The sequence below is a fragment of the Amblyomma mixtum genome, chromosome 1, assembly GCF_055824585.1.
Source record: "Amblyomma mixtum isolate Tamu chromosome 1, ASM5582458v1, whole genome shotgun sequence".
Lineage (NCBI taxonomy): Eukaryota > Metazoa > Arthropoda > Arachnida > Ixodida > Ixodidae > Amblyomma > Amblyomma mixtum.
The window spans coordinates 166,177,568-166,194,477 of NC_143012.1; the positions used below are offsets into that span (position 1 = coordinate 166,177,568).

The 16,910-nt window shown below is 45.7% G+C and overlaps 2 protein-coding genes and 1 pseudogene across 9 annotated transcripts in view; 2 read left to right on the forward strand and 1 right to left on the reverse strand.

Annotated features, from left to right (window-relative positions):
• Nucleotides 1–16,910, forward strand: part of LOC149369680 (uncharacterized) — a 133,126-nt gene that overhangs the window by 86,507 nt on the left and 29,709 nt on the right. The gene's annotated exons all lie outside the window — the stretch shown is intronic.
• LOC149369686 (uncharacterized) lies at nucleotides 10,923–11,558 on the reverse strand. Its single transcript, XM_089567434.1, has one exon. The coding sequence runs from the start codon at nucleotides 11,556–11,558 to the stop codon at nucleotides 10,923–10,925; it is 636 nt and encodes a 211-aa protein (XP_089423560.1).
• Nucleotides 11,735–13,590, forward strand: LOC149369687 (uncharacterized; annotated as a pseudogene).

Genomic DNA, 16,910 nt, shown 5'->3' on the forward strand with positions numbered 1-16,910 from the left:
ATTTTGACTGCTTTTAAAACTTGTTATTTGTGCGGAATATCAGAATATTGCTGCTGGTTTTTAGAAGGGATGAAAATTAAATTGTTTTTTTTTTCAACACAGGTTATGCACAAATAATTCTTTTAACTACTCTGACATTACCAAAAACACACAGTAAATACAAACCTGTTTGTCTATTTCCAGCCTCCGACGCCGCAAGATTCTGTCTTCAATATTTTCCTTTCGTCTTCCTGGTTTCTGATATGCAGAAAGAAACACGACAAACCTCGCAAGAATTAGGTTTAACTGCCTAAAAATAAACTATTTAAAGCTCTTTCCAAGCTCTCAACAAACACAAGTCACCCAACTAGCATAGCCCTTAAGAAAGTACAGACGCCTAACTTTTTGGTGCATACTTTCTTCTTTGTAATGATGCATAAGGCATTGTATACATGGATTACCATGCGGTATCCACCTACATTCGCTAAATAATTTATAATAGAATTTTTTTCTCATGCTGTTTTAGTTTCTACAGCCGAATGATGTCTGTGATGTCTAAGTGATGTTTGGGTTATGTGAGGAGTGAAAAAAACACCTGGTCCACCTATGCTGTCTCCACAGGGTCTACCAGAATAGCCCAGTGGGCTTCTTAGAGGACACTTATGGAAGTCAACATAGGACTCTTAGCTCTATGCCTTTGGGCCCACCTTGCCAACCTAGACAGGATTTCTTCACATGTTTTTGCTGAAAATACATTCCACATATCTGACATTACAGGGCTTATAATAATGCTTTTTATTTATTCTTTATTCAAGATGTTCAAAACTCATTCTTGGGCATTCTTGTCCACGATGCACCAATTACAGGTGTGAAAGGTGCATCCTCTTCATTCGGGCTTCTCGGCCGCCATCCCTATCCCTTGCCCCACGCTTAAATGCCGCCACTCTGCTGTTGATCGCTTCCACGGTGGCTGTCGGGATTCTGCGCTGTACAGCAGCTGTAAAAGTGATCAAATCAACTCACATATTAAACTGATATTCAGTGGTGGATAGTGATCACTTTGCGCAATATTACAATCATACATCATTTTTGGGCATTCTTGTCCACGATGCCCCAATTACAGGTGTGAAAGGTGCATCCTCTTCATTCCGGCTTCTCGGCCGCCATCCCTATCCCTTGCCCCACGCTTAAATGCCGCTACTCTGCTGTTGATCGCTTCCACGGTGGCTGTCGGGATTCTGCACTGTACAGCAGCTGTAAAAGTGATCAAATCAACACACATATTAAACTGATATTCAGTGGTGGATAGTGATCACTTTGCACAGTATTGCAATCATATATCATTTTCGGGCATTCTTGTCCACGATGCCCCAATTACAGGTGTGGAAGGTGCATCCTCTTCATTCGGGCTTCTCGGCCGCCATCCCTATCCCTTGCCCCACGCTTAAATGCCGCCACTCTGCTGTTGATCGCTTCCACGGTGGCTGTCGGGATTCTGCGCTGTACAGCAGCTGTAAAAGTGATCAAATCAACTCACATATTAAACTGATATTCAGTGGTCGATAGTGATCACTTTGCACAGTATTAGAATCATACATCATTTTTGGGCATTCTTGTCCACGATGCCCCAATTACAGGTGTGGAAGGTGCATCCTCTTCATTCGGGCTTCTCGGCCGCCATCCCTATCCCTTGCCCCACGCTTAAATGCCGCCACTCTGCTGTTGAGATTCTGCGCTGTACAGCAGCTATAAAAGTGATCAAATCAACACACATATTAAACTGATATTCAGTGGTGGATAGTGATCACTTTGCACAGTATTACAATCATACATCATTTTTGGGCATTCTTGTCCACGATGCCCCAATTACAGGTGTGGAAGGTGCATCCTCTTCATTCGGGCTTCTCGGCCGCCATCCCTATCCCTTGCCCCACGCTTAAATGCCGCCACTCTGCTGTTGATCGCTTCCACGGTGGCTGTCGGGATTCTGCGCTGTACAGCAGCTGTAAAAGTGATCAAATCAACTCACATATTAAACTGATATTCAGTGGTCGATAGTGATCACTTTGCACAGTATTGCCATCATATATCATTTTCGGGCATTCTTGTCCACGATACCCCAATTACAGGTGTGAAAGGTGCATCCTCTTCATTCGGGCTTCTCGGCCGCCATCCCTATCCCTTGCCCCACGCTTAAATGCCGCCACTCTGCTGTTGATCGCTTCCACGGTGGCTGTCGGGATTCTGCGCTGTACAGCAGCTGTAAAAGTGATCAAATCAACACACATATTAAACTGATATTCAGTGGTGGATAGTGATCACTTTGCACAGTATTACAATCATACATCATTTTTGGGCATTCTTGTCCACGATGCCCCAATTACAGGTGTGAAAGATGCATCCTCTTCATTCGGGCTTCTCGGCCGCCATCCCTATCCCTTGCCCCACGCTTAAATGCCGCCACTCTGCTGTTGAGATTCTGCGCTGTACAGCAGCTATAAAAGTGATCAAATCAACACACATATTAAACTGATATTCAGTGGTGGATAGTGATCACTTTGCACAGTATTACAATCATACATCATTTTTGGGCATTCTTGTCCACGATGCCCCAATTACAGGTGTGGAAGGTGCATCCTCTTCATTCGGGCTTCTCGGCCGCCATCCCTATCCCTTGCCCCACGCTTAAATGCCGCCACTCTGCTGTTGATCGCTTCCACGGTGGCTGTCGGGATTCTGCGCTGTACAGCAGCTGTAAAAGTGATCAAATCAACTCACATATTAAACTGATATTCAGTGGTCGATAGTGATCACTTTGCACAGTATTGCCATCATATATCATTTTCGGGCATTCTTGTCCACGATACCCCAATTACAGGTGTGAAAGGTGCATCCTCTTCATTCGGGCTTCTCGGCCGCCATCCCTATCCCTTGCCCCACGCTTAAATGCCGCCACTCTGCTGTTGATCGCTTCCACGGTGGCTGTCGGGATTCTGCGCTGTACAGCAGCTGTAAAAGTGATCAAATCAACACACATATTAAACTGATATTCAGTGGTGGATAGTGATTACTTTGCACAGTATTACAATCATACATCATTTTTGGGCATTCTTGTCCACGATGCCCCAATTACAGGTGTGAAAGATGCATCCTCTTCATTCGGGCTTCTCGGCCGCCATCCCTATCCCTTGCCCCACGCTTAAATGCCGCCACTCTGCTGTTGATCGCTTCCACGGTGGCTGTCGGGATTCTGCACTGTACAGCAGCTGTAAAAGTGATCAAATCAACACACATATTAAACTGATATTCAGTGGTGGATAGTGATCACTTTGCACAGTATTGCAATCATATATCATTTTTGGGCATTCTTGTCCACGATGCCCCAATTACAGGGGTGAGAGGTGCATCCTCTTCATTCGGGCTTCTCGGCCGCCATCCCTATCCCTTGCCCCACGCTTAAATGCCGCCACTCTGCTGTTGATTGCTTGCATGGTGGCTGTCTCGGATTCTGCGCTGTACAGCAGCTGTAAAAGTGAACAAATAAACACACATATGAAATTTAATCATTTTGGACAGTATCATAATCATATCCTCCAGGAAATACTTCATAACCGTATGGAATATGTTTCAGTGTGCAATGCTTGAAATATCAGCGAATTTCTTTTGCTTTTAACATCCAGTATACAGCGAAGCATAACCAAAAGGTGCATGAGCCATTAAATTTGGGTGTCTATGCAATTATTGATAGAGGAAGTGCTGAAAACCACATCAGGTGATGAATTGAAAGTAGCTTTTCCCAGCCCCTAAATGGTGTGTTCACAAAATGTCTATAATCCTCAGAAGATTCGCATGCACTCATCAAGAATTGTGCTGTACAGCCGTAGCATATTGATTCCCAGTTTTTTGCCCCGCCCCTCCAATGTGTCTGAGGGCCACAGGAGGAGGAGGAAAGTGAGCTATGCCATGAATACCACACAAACATAAAATGTAGAACAAGGTCATACAAATGGCTAAAACAGACCTATCATCAGAGTGATGTGACTCAGCCTGCCGATAACTGAACTCTGTTGTCTTCTATTCACCCGTGTTTGCATCGTCTCATTAACTTCCTTTTATGCACGACTCAAATCAAATTAAAATACATCTGAACAAAATACGATGCATCAAAATTTCATAAAAAAGAATCATTATGTTGCCAGTAGTTCATAGGCACAATTCAAAGAAATGCAATACTAAGGCAAATATTAATTCAGATGACTATTCTGTGCTCATGATGCCAATAACAGAATATCAATTTTTGAATTTCAGTATGTTGTTACTGAAGAGAGTGCGATGTAATTAATTCAATTGCTGTTTATTCAGTAACTTGAATAATTTGGAATTCCCGCATAGCACCAGCCAATGCCAACATAAGCCTATGGCATTGAAAACTCATGAATTCAACCAACAGCACCCACGCATGTTAATTTGAACAGCCTCCCAACAGTGGATGACCAGCACACTGAGTGAGTGACCAAATAGCCCCTTTCAAACCGGAACCATGATGTGTTGACCGCCCAACTTCAATATGCAGGTGTCATAACAACTGTAGGTTCTGTCACCAAAACAAATGGTCAAGCCGCACAGTTTCTGCCTGGCCCTTCTAGGCTTCACGTTAACCTGCTGCAACCACAGGTATGATTCACACTGTTTCAACACTGAATGACAACATTCACTTACTTTCTTTAATCCCCGCAGGGAGGCGTCTGCAGCATGCAGACGTTGGTGAGTGGCGACACCACGGGGTTAACCCGAGCATCCGCAGGGACATCCCCGCAGGGGGATGATGGTGAACAATGCGTCACCACGGACCCGAGCATCCGCGCTTAGCCGTGCGTGGCATCGCCGTGTCCGGGGAAAAGGGGATCCTGGTGGTTGAGCCGATGCCGAGCGTTTGGACCCTTAAGGCCCCTCGGCGGAGGCAACACACCACTTTGGCCCCAGCTTCCTGTAGACGGCACCTCCGGCCTGACCCGACCGGAGGAAATCGGCAGTCGCCTTTTCCTATCCTCCCCTCTATCTTTCACTTTACTATCTCTTTCTTACAACTCTCCTGTCTCCTCCTCTCTTCTTCGTTTTTTCCTCTTTTTCCTGGCGGCGAGGGTTAACCGTGTGTGACCAACTACCCTGAGTTGAGTCATATTAGGTTATAGTTAAGGTGTACAGCTGGCGTGGGCAGGACTTGCTTTCAAGTTCCTGTCGCGCCCCCCTGTTGGGCTCCATGGTGGGTGGCTGGCACCATGACCGAAAAACCTCAATTTTTTATGGCTCCCCCCCTTTCAAAACTTGATCGCTCTCTCAAGAGAGGGCGGACCGAAGCAGACGACTTTTTTCAAAAAAGAAAAGTATCATTTCCAAAATTTCACGTCATCCATAGCAAAGCAGAAGAAACGCAAGCAAGGATAATATCCCCATTCCAAGTCTCAAAACGCTTGACAGATGCCTTAGGCCTTGGCTACAAGGTGTCAAAAATGGCCAGTGGCGACTTACTTCTTGAACTGCGCGACAGCACACAACACTCAAAAGTTGCAACAATTGTATCCATTGGGGACATCCCTGTCTCTGTGACCCCACATCGGTCTCTGAATACTGTACGAGGCGTCATTTCTGAAATAGATTTTGTCCACCTTTCTGAAAAGGAAATGCTCGAAGGACTTACTGACCAAGAAGTTATAGATGTCCACCGGATCAAAATCCGTAAGGATGGCAAAGAAGTGGACACCAAACACCTGATCTTGACATTCAACATGAGCACATTACCCGAATCCATTGAAGTAGGCTACCTGAAAATCAATGTAAGACCGTATATTCCCAACCCACGCAGATGTTTCAACTGCCAGAGATTTGGCCACGGCTCGCAGAGTTGTCGCGGCCGCAAAACTTGCGCAAAATGCTCGTCAAAAGAACACCAATCTGAAGAATGTGTTGCTAACCCACGGTGTGCAAATTGTGAAGGCGACCATGCTGCCTACTCCAGGGCTTGTCCGTCCTGGAAGAAAGAAAAAGAAATCATTACTCTCAAGACTACACAAAACATTTCTTTCAAAGAAGCAAGAAGGCAATACTCTCAAACAAACAAATTCTCCTTCACTGCAAAAACAAACTTCGCCGATGTGGTGCGTGGGCGCGGCGCACCACACCAGGCTTCGGCACCTGTCCAGGTCACACGTAGTGAGCCTGGGGCGGGGCCATCCGCGCCGTCTGGTGGAGTAGCTCACGCTACTCCGCCTACCCCAAAGGAGGGGACGCAGACCCCCGGGTCGGCGGGCCCAAAGACCTCTTCCCACAGGTCGAGGTCTAACTCAAAAATCAATGTGCCTCCTGCACGGTCGTCCAGTGCCTCTGCAGAGGCGATGGACACGACCCCGGGCAGCCCCTCACCGTCCACGTCGGATGGTCGGCGGAGCTCCCTGGATCGGTCAAAAAGAGACAGGCCCCGAGTCACGGGGCCATAAACAACTTGATCTAGCTTTTCAATCAGTACAAACACAAAACTAAGATGGCTTTCATAATACAATGGAACTGTAGAGGAATGTTGAGGAACTACAGTGATATAACTCATATTCTAGGGTCAGTGATGCCTCTAGCCCTATGTCTCCAGGAGACCAATCTTGGTCCACAACATTCAAATATCTTAAAACATTATACAACTTTTAGGCGTGATCGCGATCATGCAAATAGACTCTCGGGAGGCGTCGCAATCATCATCCAAAGCGGCGTCCCGACTCAAGAAATCAAACTGAAAACGAAACTTGAGGCGGTTGCGGTTAGCGTCATCAGCTACAAAACCATTACAATATGTTCCGTATATCTTCCCCCACACATCACATTAACATGCCAAGATCTAGAAGCCCTGATCGATGAACTGCCGGAGCCATTTCTGGTAGTTGGCGATTTTAACGCTCACTCTCCGTTTTGGGGAAGCGAACGCTGTGACTCTAGAGGCCAAACAATCGAAGATTTTATACTTTCTAATAATGTCTGTCTTTTAAATACGGGAAAAGCCACATATTGCTGTCCAAGCTCAGCAAAAATGAGCTCTCTCGATTTAGCTTTCGCATCACCATTACTTTTTAACGATTTTAAATGGGATGTTTTAAATGACCCCATGGGCAGCGATCACTTACCTACCATCATCAGGCTCTCATCGTCCACTCCAATCATCCCCACAAGGCCACGGCGCTGGAAAATTCAGCTCGCCGACTGGTCACTTTTTACAAAAAGTGCCACTCTGGAAAAAGAATTTTGTGACGACCTTAGCACAGATGAAATTAATGAGAAGTTTACAGAATGCATAATATCAGCCGCAACACTCGCTATACCACAAACAACAGGACTTGCACAAAAGAAACACAAAGTGTGGTGGACAAAAGAATGCACATTAGCAAAAAAACAACAAAAGAAAGCCTGGAGCGCTCTGCGTCGATATCCCACTGCAGAGAACCTACTCACCTTTAAGAAGGCAAAAGCCAGAGCGCGGTATGTGCGAAGAAATGCAGAGAAAACCTCTTGGCAGAAATATGTCTCCTCAATAAATAGTTCAATAACATCAAAGAAAATGTGGGAAAAAGTGCGTAAATTTACTGGTGACCATACCCCTTTCACACTTCCTCTCTTGACAGCACCCGGGACACAAACATCTTTAGAAGAACAGGCCAACATACTGGGCGAGCATTTTGCTGAGATCTCAAGCTCATCCAACTACACAAACACATTTCAAAAACACAAAGCAATAGCTGAGAAACAAAGATTCCCATCTGGAGCAGGTGTTCATGAGGATTATAACCAGCCTCTCACACTAGAAGAATTAAATAAGGTACTATCTTCTGGCAAAAAGACAGCACCGGGACCAGACAACGTGCATTACGCTATGCTTGCACATCTCTCCGAGGCTGCTGTAGAGGCACTGTTAAAATTCTTTAATAAAATCTGGATAACTGGCAATATACCTGACGAGTGGAAAAAAGCAGTCATAATACCTTTTCTCAAACCCGGAAAACCACCAACAAGTCCTAGCAGTTACAGACCAATAGCCCTCACCAGCTGCATTGCTAAATCTTTCGAAAGTGTAATAAACATTAGACTAACCTTCGTACTTGAATCTCGGCAACTACTAGATAAACACCAATGTGGGTTTAAGAAAACATGCTCCACCACAGATCATCTTGTCCGCCTAGAAAACACCATCCGGGAGGCGTTCATCCACAAGCAGCACTGTATTGGGGTCTTCTTCGACTTGGAGAAGGCCTACGATACTACGTGGAAGTTCGGCATCCTCCGTGACCTAACAGAGCTAGGTATCCGCGGCAGGATGTTGAACTGCTTGAACGACTTCCTGGCTAACCGCACATTCCGAGTCCGCCTAGGAGCAACTCTCTCCATGACTTTCACCCAAGAGAACGGCGTACCCCAGGGGTGCATTCTAAGCACGACACTCTTCATAGTAAAAATGAATTCCTTAGCTAAAGTAATACCCAAGTCCATAATGTATTCAGTCTATGTAGATGACCTACAAATAGCATGCACGTCCTCTAGCATATCAACCTGTGAGAGACAAATACAAATCACACTAAATAAACTAGGTGCTTGGGCAGACATAAATGGGTTTAAATTTTCTCCTCAAAAAACAGTAGCTGTTCTTTTTTCATTGCGACGAGGCCTACAGGTCGATCCCAGTCTATACTTGAATCACACTGCGCTACCAATTAAACAAGAACACAAATTTTTAGGCCTAACTTTCGACAAGAAACTCACATTTCTACCACACATTAACAACCTTAAAAAGAAAGCTTCTCAAGCCCTCAATGTCTTAAAAGTGCTCTCACGGAAGCGGTGGGGGTCCGATAGAGCAAGCCTTTTACAAATATATCGCTCTCTGGTGCGCTCCAAGCTGGACTACGGGTGCATAGTATATGGCTCGGCAAGAGCATCCTACTTGAAAAGATTAGACCCCATTCATAATCTTGGTCTCCGCCTATCATCTGGAGCATACAGAACATCACCAGTAGCCAGCCTATACGTTGAAACTAATGAGCCCGCTCTTGAGGACCGAAGAATCGCCCTTACATGCTCATATGTCTTAAAAATCCGTTCTCTTCCGAAACATCTCTGCCATTCAGTTGTCACCAAGTGCCCATCTAAAAGATTATTCATCAACAAACCACATTCTATCAGACCATTACTATTGCGCTTTGAAGACAAATGTGAAGAGCTAACAGTACTAGATGCCCTACCGAATATTGCACAAAGGAATGAATATTTACCACCATGGTACAGCCTGCCTTCAGTATGTGACCTCACAATGACACATTTAGATAAAAAGCAAACGCCAAATGAGTACATATTACAGGAATTCTTTGCACTACAAGAAAAGTATGACACATTGAATTTTATACCGATGGCTCAAAAACAGAAAATCACGTTGGAAGTGCAGTAATCCAAGGAAAAAACAAACAGATAATGCGACTACCAGAATGCGCATCGGTTTTTACTGCTGAGTGTTATGCCATCTTTGTAGCTGTGGAAAAAATAGTAAGAGAGAATATCAAAAATAGCATCATTTACACCGATTCCCTCAGTATGCTCAAAGCACTGCACTCCAGGAATGCTACTGAACCCATAATAGGAAACATCATACATAACATAGTTAAAATCACAAAACAAAAGCACAACATTAAATTCTGCTGGGTTCCTAGCCATGTTGGAATTGTAGGTAATGAGAAAGCAGATGTATGTGCTGCACAAGCCCGGAATGGCCAAATAAAGCAAGTGAGCATACCGCACAGGGATTGTTTAAAGTTTATCTACAGTAAACTCAGAAATAAGTGGCAGGCAGCATGGGAAGAGCACGCAAACAACAAATTACATTCTGTTAAGCCCATTTTAGGGGAATGGCAATCATGTAGGCATCAAGAACGTTTTACCGAAGTTATTTTATGTCGGCTCCGCATTGGACACACCCACCTCACGCACAAATTTCTGCTAGCCAAACAAAACAAACCTCTCTGTGAAATGTGTGGTGCTGAACTCACAGTGAACCACATTTTAATTTCATGCATAAAATTAGAAGAACTAAGAAAGAAATATTTCACAACATTTTACAGGGAAAGCATCCCATTACACCCCATGCTACTCTTAGGTGATCGAGCACTGGTTGACATTTCATGTATTTTTAGGTTTCTCAAGAAAGCCAACGTTTTAAACAAACTCTAAGTATTTTTAAAAAGCTTCACCATTAACAAAAACTCTAACCTTGAGGTTGGCGCAGCATAGCCTCAGTTGCTTTTGCGCCATAAAAATCAATATAACTAACTATTACTTTCTTTAAGGCACTTAGCTCTATCAGCACCTCCAGCAGGCGCGAATCACCAGTGGAGCTGTATCTAGGCTGCACTGCATCCTCTTCATGCAGAACCTAAATCTTGCGTTCATTCTGCCAAATGCGTTTTCTAGCCTTCGACAAGTGGTAGTTTTATCTTTTCATGTCGGCATCCAAGTGGGCGCTGTGGCTGAAGGGTTTGATTAAGTGGGCTGTGAGGTGAAACACTTGATCGCAGAGGATTATTGGAGGCACAGCTGTTCCAATGATGACTATAGCTGGAGCATGAAATGTTGGCCCTTCAATAAACTCGGCCAGCCGGGAGTGTTGGTAAATGTAGGCATCGTGGCAGCGCCCTGGTGAGCTAACGTTCACGTACCGAGAGCAGTACTGGTGATCTACCAAGGCGAGCAGCACAATGCTATGCCTGTGAAAAAAAAACACCATTAAAAGAATTCTTCATTAATCATGGACAAGCACAATGAGTTGTGAACTGAAAACTTTTGCATTAGCAAATTCTTATTGTTTGAATGCTGCCCTTATGGCTGCAACATGTAAGCTCTACATAAGGCAAGTATGAGATAACTCACCAGCCTTCGTAGTTGTAGTAGTCCGATGTGCTTTCCTTCGGCGGCGACACGGGGAAATGCCACCCGTCGAGTGCCCCCATCGCTTGTGGGAAGTCGCAAACGGCACTAAACTCTCTTATGTGGCCGCCCATTGCGTCTGGAGAGGGCATGCTGACCCACTTGTCCTCGAGTAAGCACACTACGGTGTCGCAAAACTCCCGGTAGATGCTGTTGACAGTTGATCGCCCCAGGCCGAAAAGATTGGCCACAGACCGATCCTCTGCCAAATTGCTCAGCTTGTACATTGCCACTGCAACGCGCTTCTCGACAGAGACGGCGAACTGCATATTCGTGTCGACGCACTGCAGCAGGGGCCGGCAAGCTTCGACTATATACCGGAACGTCGAAGGTGTCGCACAAAAGCTCTGTTTGAAGAACTGATCACTGAGATGGGGGAGAGTGTCCTCGAACCAGCGTTCATTGCAATTGTACATCCACCTTTCCCAATGGACTGTACCATTGCACGCAACCGCAGCCGCAATACACAACTTGTTCGCAAAAAGCAGCTGCCTTTTTGCACTGTCTGTGTTTGCTTTAGCCGCCTCAGTCTCGACTTCGAGGTCAGCAATCTCGCGCTTGCTTTCTGAACTCATAATAATCCACAGAGCTGTCACAACAAACCTTTTGGTTTTGGTGCCAACCCCTATCAGGTCTGGCTATGGATTTGGCTGCCGCTGCCCCCGACTGCACAGCGTTGCCGGACATCTCCATGCTATGGCTGTTGAAGGAACATTTGGCTCAACATAACACACATGAGGGAAACTTCTCGATGGGCATTGAAAATGCCCGTGTAGCGCCAGATGTTTCAATGAGGATCGAAAGTGCCTGTGTGACAGGGGTATTATACGATTATGTGCAGAGTGGCTGGGTACGTTAAGTTCTGTGCCACAAGGTGGGGTAGGATATTGTGTGTCTCAATACAGAGGTGCGGCCCTCTCAGGCCATTAAGAAGACGCCATGAGAAGCTGGGGCCCGCATCAGAAAGACTGGTGAAGTGCTGACTGCTGGTTGCAACTGCATGGCAGGCAAGACACGTGTATGCAGCCATGTGGGCGCACTTCTATGGAAGGTGGAGATCGCTGCAGGCCTGACAGGGAGCATCCTGACAGCACAAAAAAGCCAAGACCAACACGATAAAACATTTTGGCAGCATAGAGGATCTCTTAGAGCATGTAAACAAGTCTCCTTTCCGGGACTGGTACTTTCAGCATTTCTTGCTGGAAAGTTGCAAAACATCCTACAGGCGGTCAGTAGCAACAAGAAATGTAGCAGCCACTTCTGAGGCGAGTTTAGTTTAGCTATTTCTTAGCAAAGCCACACAGACGCTCTTTATTTTGAACAAGTGATTGACAAGTAACCTCAATATTTGTGTTCCTTTCTGTAATTTCTTGCACGTTTAAAACTCCTTTCTTCCCTTTCACACTGATATTTATTCAAGATGATTTGTTTGTCTCTAGGTTCCCCCAACATCAGCCTCTGCGGGCATTGCACAATATTTGCCGGGGCCCCAGGTTTCAGAATTTGAAATAATCCTGGGAAGACCTCTTTGTCACCCCAACCTCGAAGACGTGATCAAAGCCGGGAAAGAAAATCAGCCGCAAGTGCTTTCAAAGCTAAATATCACCATGGCCACCTTGAATATTGAAGCAGCTACAAAAAACTAAGAAGATGCACTGCCTGGTTTCTTCACCATAAAGGCAGAATAACTGCTTCCATATTCAAGGACATGTGGCGCTCAAAGCAGCTTAATTGCTCGTCACTACTAGATAAAATATTCAATTCTGCAACAATTTTCAGTCCGGCCATCCGTTATGGCATTGAGTTTGAAGAGCTCGCAAAGGCTCCCACTTGCTACCTTTAAAGCACAGCACATGAATGGCAGGCTAGATGACTGCAGCTTGATGATAGTGCCGAAATATCTGTATCTTGGCTTCAGTCCAGATGGTTCGTTTCATTTTGACTGCCATCCTCCAGCACTGCTCGAGGTCAAGTGCCTGTGCACTCTCCGTGATGTGCATCCAAATGATTTGGTGAAAGCAGGACAAGCAAAGCCAGACTTTTGCTTGGATGCCACAGGCTCATTAAAGGTTACGCACAAGTACTACTACCAGGTTCAAGCACAACTGCACTTGAACCTGGTGGGCAGCACTATGTGCTACCTGTACTTGCACGTAGATAAGGGAGGGATGACGATTGGTGTACAGAAGGAAGAAGCATTTATGGACATTCATGTAAATGCCCTAGAAAGGTTCTTCACAAAAATAGTGCTACCTAGGCTGTGATTGCAGCTTGACCAGTAATGCAGCACATGGTGACGGCAGTAGGGAATTGCCAGTCAACAAATAAACAGTTTAAGGTACCTTGCATATGATGTGCTTGGTCATGTATTCACACACCTCAGTGTTGCATGTTTTGCTTTTAAATCAAGTCAGACAACTGCAGTGCATCTGCCTTAGTTAAGCGTTTTTTCTTTGCATTTCTTTTTGATCAGACGACCTCTCAGGTTGCATAGTTCAGCACATACAAAAACAATTCTGTTAACCCTCTCAGGTACAGAAGGAAACGAGGGACGGGAAAATCGATTAAGCAATATTTTTCGTTTATTATCTCTTCCAAAACAGCAACAAAAACATGAATATCCCCGCAGGGAGGCGTCTGCAGCATGCAGACGTTGGTGAGTGGCGACACCACGGGGTTAACCCGAGCATCCGCAGGGACATCCCCCTCAGGGGGATGATGGTGAACAATGCGTCACCACGGACCCGAGCATCCGCGCTTAGCCGTGCGTGGCATCGCCGTGTCCGGGGAAAAGGGGATCCTGGTGGTTGAGCCGATGCCGAGCGTTTGGACCCTTAAGGCCCCTCGGCGGAGGCAACACACCACTTTGGCCCCAGCTTCCTGTAGACGGCACCTCCGGCCTGACCCGACCGGGGGAAATCGGCAGTCGCCTTTTCCTGTCCTCCCCTCCATCTTTCACTTTCCTGTCTTCTTTCTTGCAACTTTCCTGTATCCTCCTCCCTTCTTGGTTTTTTCCTCTTTTTCCTGGCGGCGAGGGTTAACCGTGTGTGACCAACTACCCTGTGTTGAGTCATATTAGGTTATAGTTAAGGTGTACAGCTGGCGTGGGCAGGACTTTCTTTCAAGTTCCTGTCGCGTCCCCTTGTTGGACTCCATGGTGGGTGGCTGGCACCATGACCGAAAAACATCAATTTTTTATGGCTCCCCCCCTTTCAAAACCTGATCGCTCTCTGAAAAGAGTGCGGAACGAAGCAGCAGACTTTTTTTCGAAAAAGAAACCGACATTCACTAAGTTTCATGTTATACACAGTAACTGTGAACAAAAGCAAGCCCGAATCATATCCCCATTTCTTGTTACCAAATGTCTAACAGATACCTTAGGGCCTGGCTACAAGGTATCCAAAATGTCCAGTGGCGACCTACTTCTCGAACTCCGTGAGAGCATCCAATGCTCAAAACTCTCAAACATCGATTCCATAGGGGACATCTCTGTCTCCGTAACTCCCCACCGATCCCTCAACACAGTCAAAGGCGTAATCTCAGAGGCTGACTTCATCCATCTAACAGAAACCGAAATGCTTGAAGGACTTTCCGATCAAAATGTAATTGAAGTGCACAGAATCAAAATCCGCAAAGACAACAAAGAAATAGACACCAAACACATGGTCCTCACGTTTAACACCAGCAGTTTGCCCGAAACGATCGATGTTGGATACCTGAAAATCACCGTAAGGCATTACATACCCAATCCCCGTCGCTGTTTCAATTGCCAGAAGTTTGGCCATGGCTCGCAGAGCTGCCGCGGCCGCAAAACCTGCGCGAAATGCGCATCAAAGGACCACCAGTCTGAGGAATGTGACGCAGCACTACGCTGCGCAAATTGCGAAGGAGACCATGCTGCGTACTCCAGGGCGTGTCCGTCCTGGAAAAAAGAGAAAGAAATCATTACCATAAAGACAAAAGAAAACATTTCATTTAAAGAAGCCAGAAGGCGTTTTGCAGTTACAAATACATTCTCCTTCTCAGCAAAACCAAACTTCGCTGATGTGGTGCGCGGGGGCGTAGCACCACACAGCGCTCCGGCACCTGCCGCGGCCACTTCCACCGCGCCTGTGGCAGTGCCATCCACGCCCCAGGCCGAGACAGCGAAAGCTGCTCTGCCAACTACAAGCCAGGGAGTGCCGGCCCACAGGTCAGCATCCCGCAGGACTTCCCCCCGTCGGGGGAGGCCTGACAACCACACACCCGCGGCTTCTTCGCGGTCGTCCAGCACCTCTTCCGAGGTGATGGACCAAACTCCCAGCCCGCCTGCTCTACAGCGGCGGAACAGCTCTCTTGAGCGAAAAAAAGGCAGGGCTACCATAACGGCCCCAGAACATAAGTAATCCTCTCGTTGCTCCTACCCCAAAATATAAACATGGCTTTTCTAGTTCAGTGGAACTGTAGAGGAATATTGAGAAATTACGACGACATAAAAAACATTTTAGGGTCAATGTCACCCGTAGCCTTATGTCTCCAGGAAACCAATCTAGGTCCACAACATATGAACATCCTGAAGCATTATAAAACTTTTAGACGCGATCGTGAGCAGGCAAATAGACTCTCTGGAGGCGTCGCGATTATCGTACAAAGCGGCGTTCCTGCTCGAGAAATAAAACTCAAAACAAAACTTGAAGCCGTTGCGGTCAGTGTCGTCAGCCATAAAACAATTTCTCTCTGTTCTGTATATATTCCTCCACATTCTACATTAACAGTCCACGATTTACAAGAACTTATCAATGAACTTCCAGAACCGTATCTAGTAGTTGGGGACTTTAACGCTCACTCCCCTTTTTGGGGAAGCGAGCACTGTGACTCTAGGGGTCAAATAATCGAAGATTTTATCCTCACAAACAATGTATGTCTTTTAAATACAGGAAAAGCCACCTACTGCTCCCCTGCCTCGGGGAAAATGACCTTTTTAGATTTGTCTTTTAGCTCACCTTCTGTTTTTAATGATTTTAAATGGGATGTCATTGACAACCCATATGGCAGTGACCACCTCCCTATACTAATCACTTTAACATCCCCACCGGAAATAATCCCGACAAGGCCACGGCGCTGGAAGCTTCACCTCGCCGACTGGTCACTTTTTAGAGCAAAGGCAAATTTAGAAAATATCCTTTTAGATAATCTCTCCATCGACCAGATAAATGAAAAGTTCACTAATTGTATCATAACTGCCGCACTCACAGCTATTCCACAGTCGTCAGGAGTGGTGCAACGAAATCATAAAATATGGTGGACAAAAGAGTGCAAGGATGCAAAAAAACTACAAAACAGAGCTTGGGGTAAATTTCGCCGGTATCCTACACATGAAAATCTCGTTAATTTTAAGAAGGCAAGAGCCAAAGCTCGGTACGTCCGTCGGGGTGCCGAGAAAGCATCATGGCAGAGTTATGTTTCATCCATTAACAGTCAGATGACATCTAAAAAAATGTGGGAGCAGGTTCGCAAATTAAATGGAAACTTTTCACCCTTCACAATTCCTTTTTTAACAACACCCGGCACACAAACAAGCATAGAGGAACAGGCAGACATACTAGGGGAACATTTCGCTGCAGTTTCAAGTTCATCTCACTATACACAGTCTTTTTTAAAATACAAAAACACAGCTGAAAAACAGAGGCTCCCAACAAGTGGAGGCACAAATGAAAAATACAATTGTCTAATTACCCTCCAAGAAATCAATAAAGTACTATCTGCCGGCAAAAAAACTGCTCCAGGACCCGACGAAATACACTATGAAATGCTTGCGAATCTTTCCGAGCCAGCCGTGGACGCACTTTTAAGATTCTTTAACACAATATTCATGTCTGGGAAAATACCGGAAGCCTGGAAGAAAGCTATTATTGTACCGCTTCTTAAGCCTAGTAAACCCCCAACTT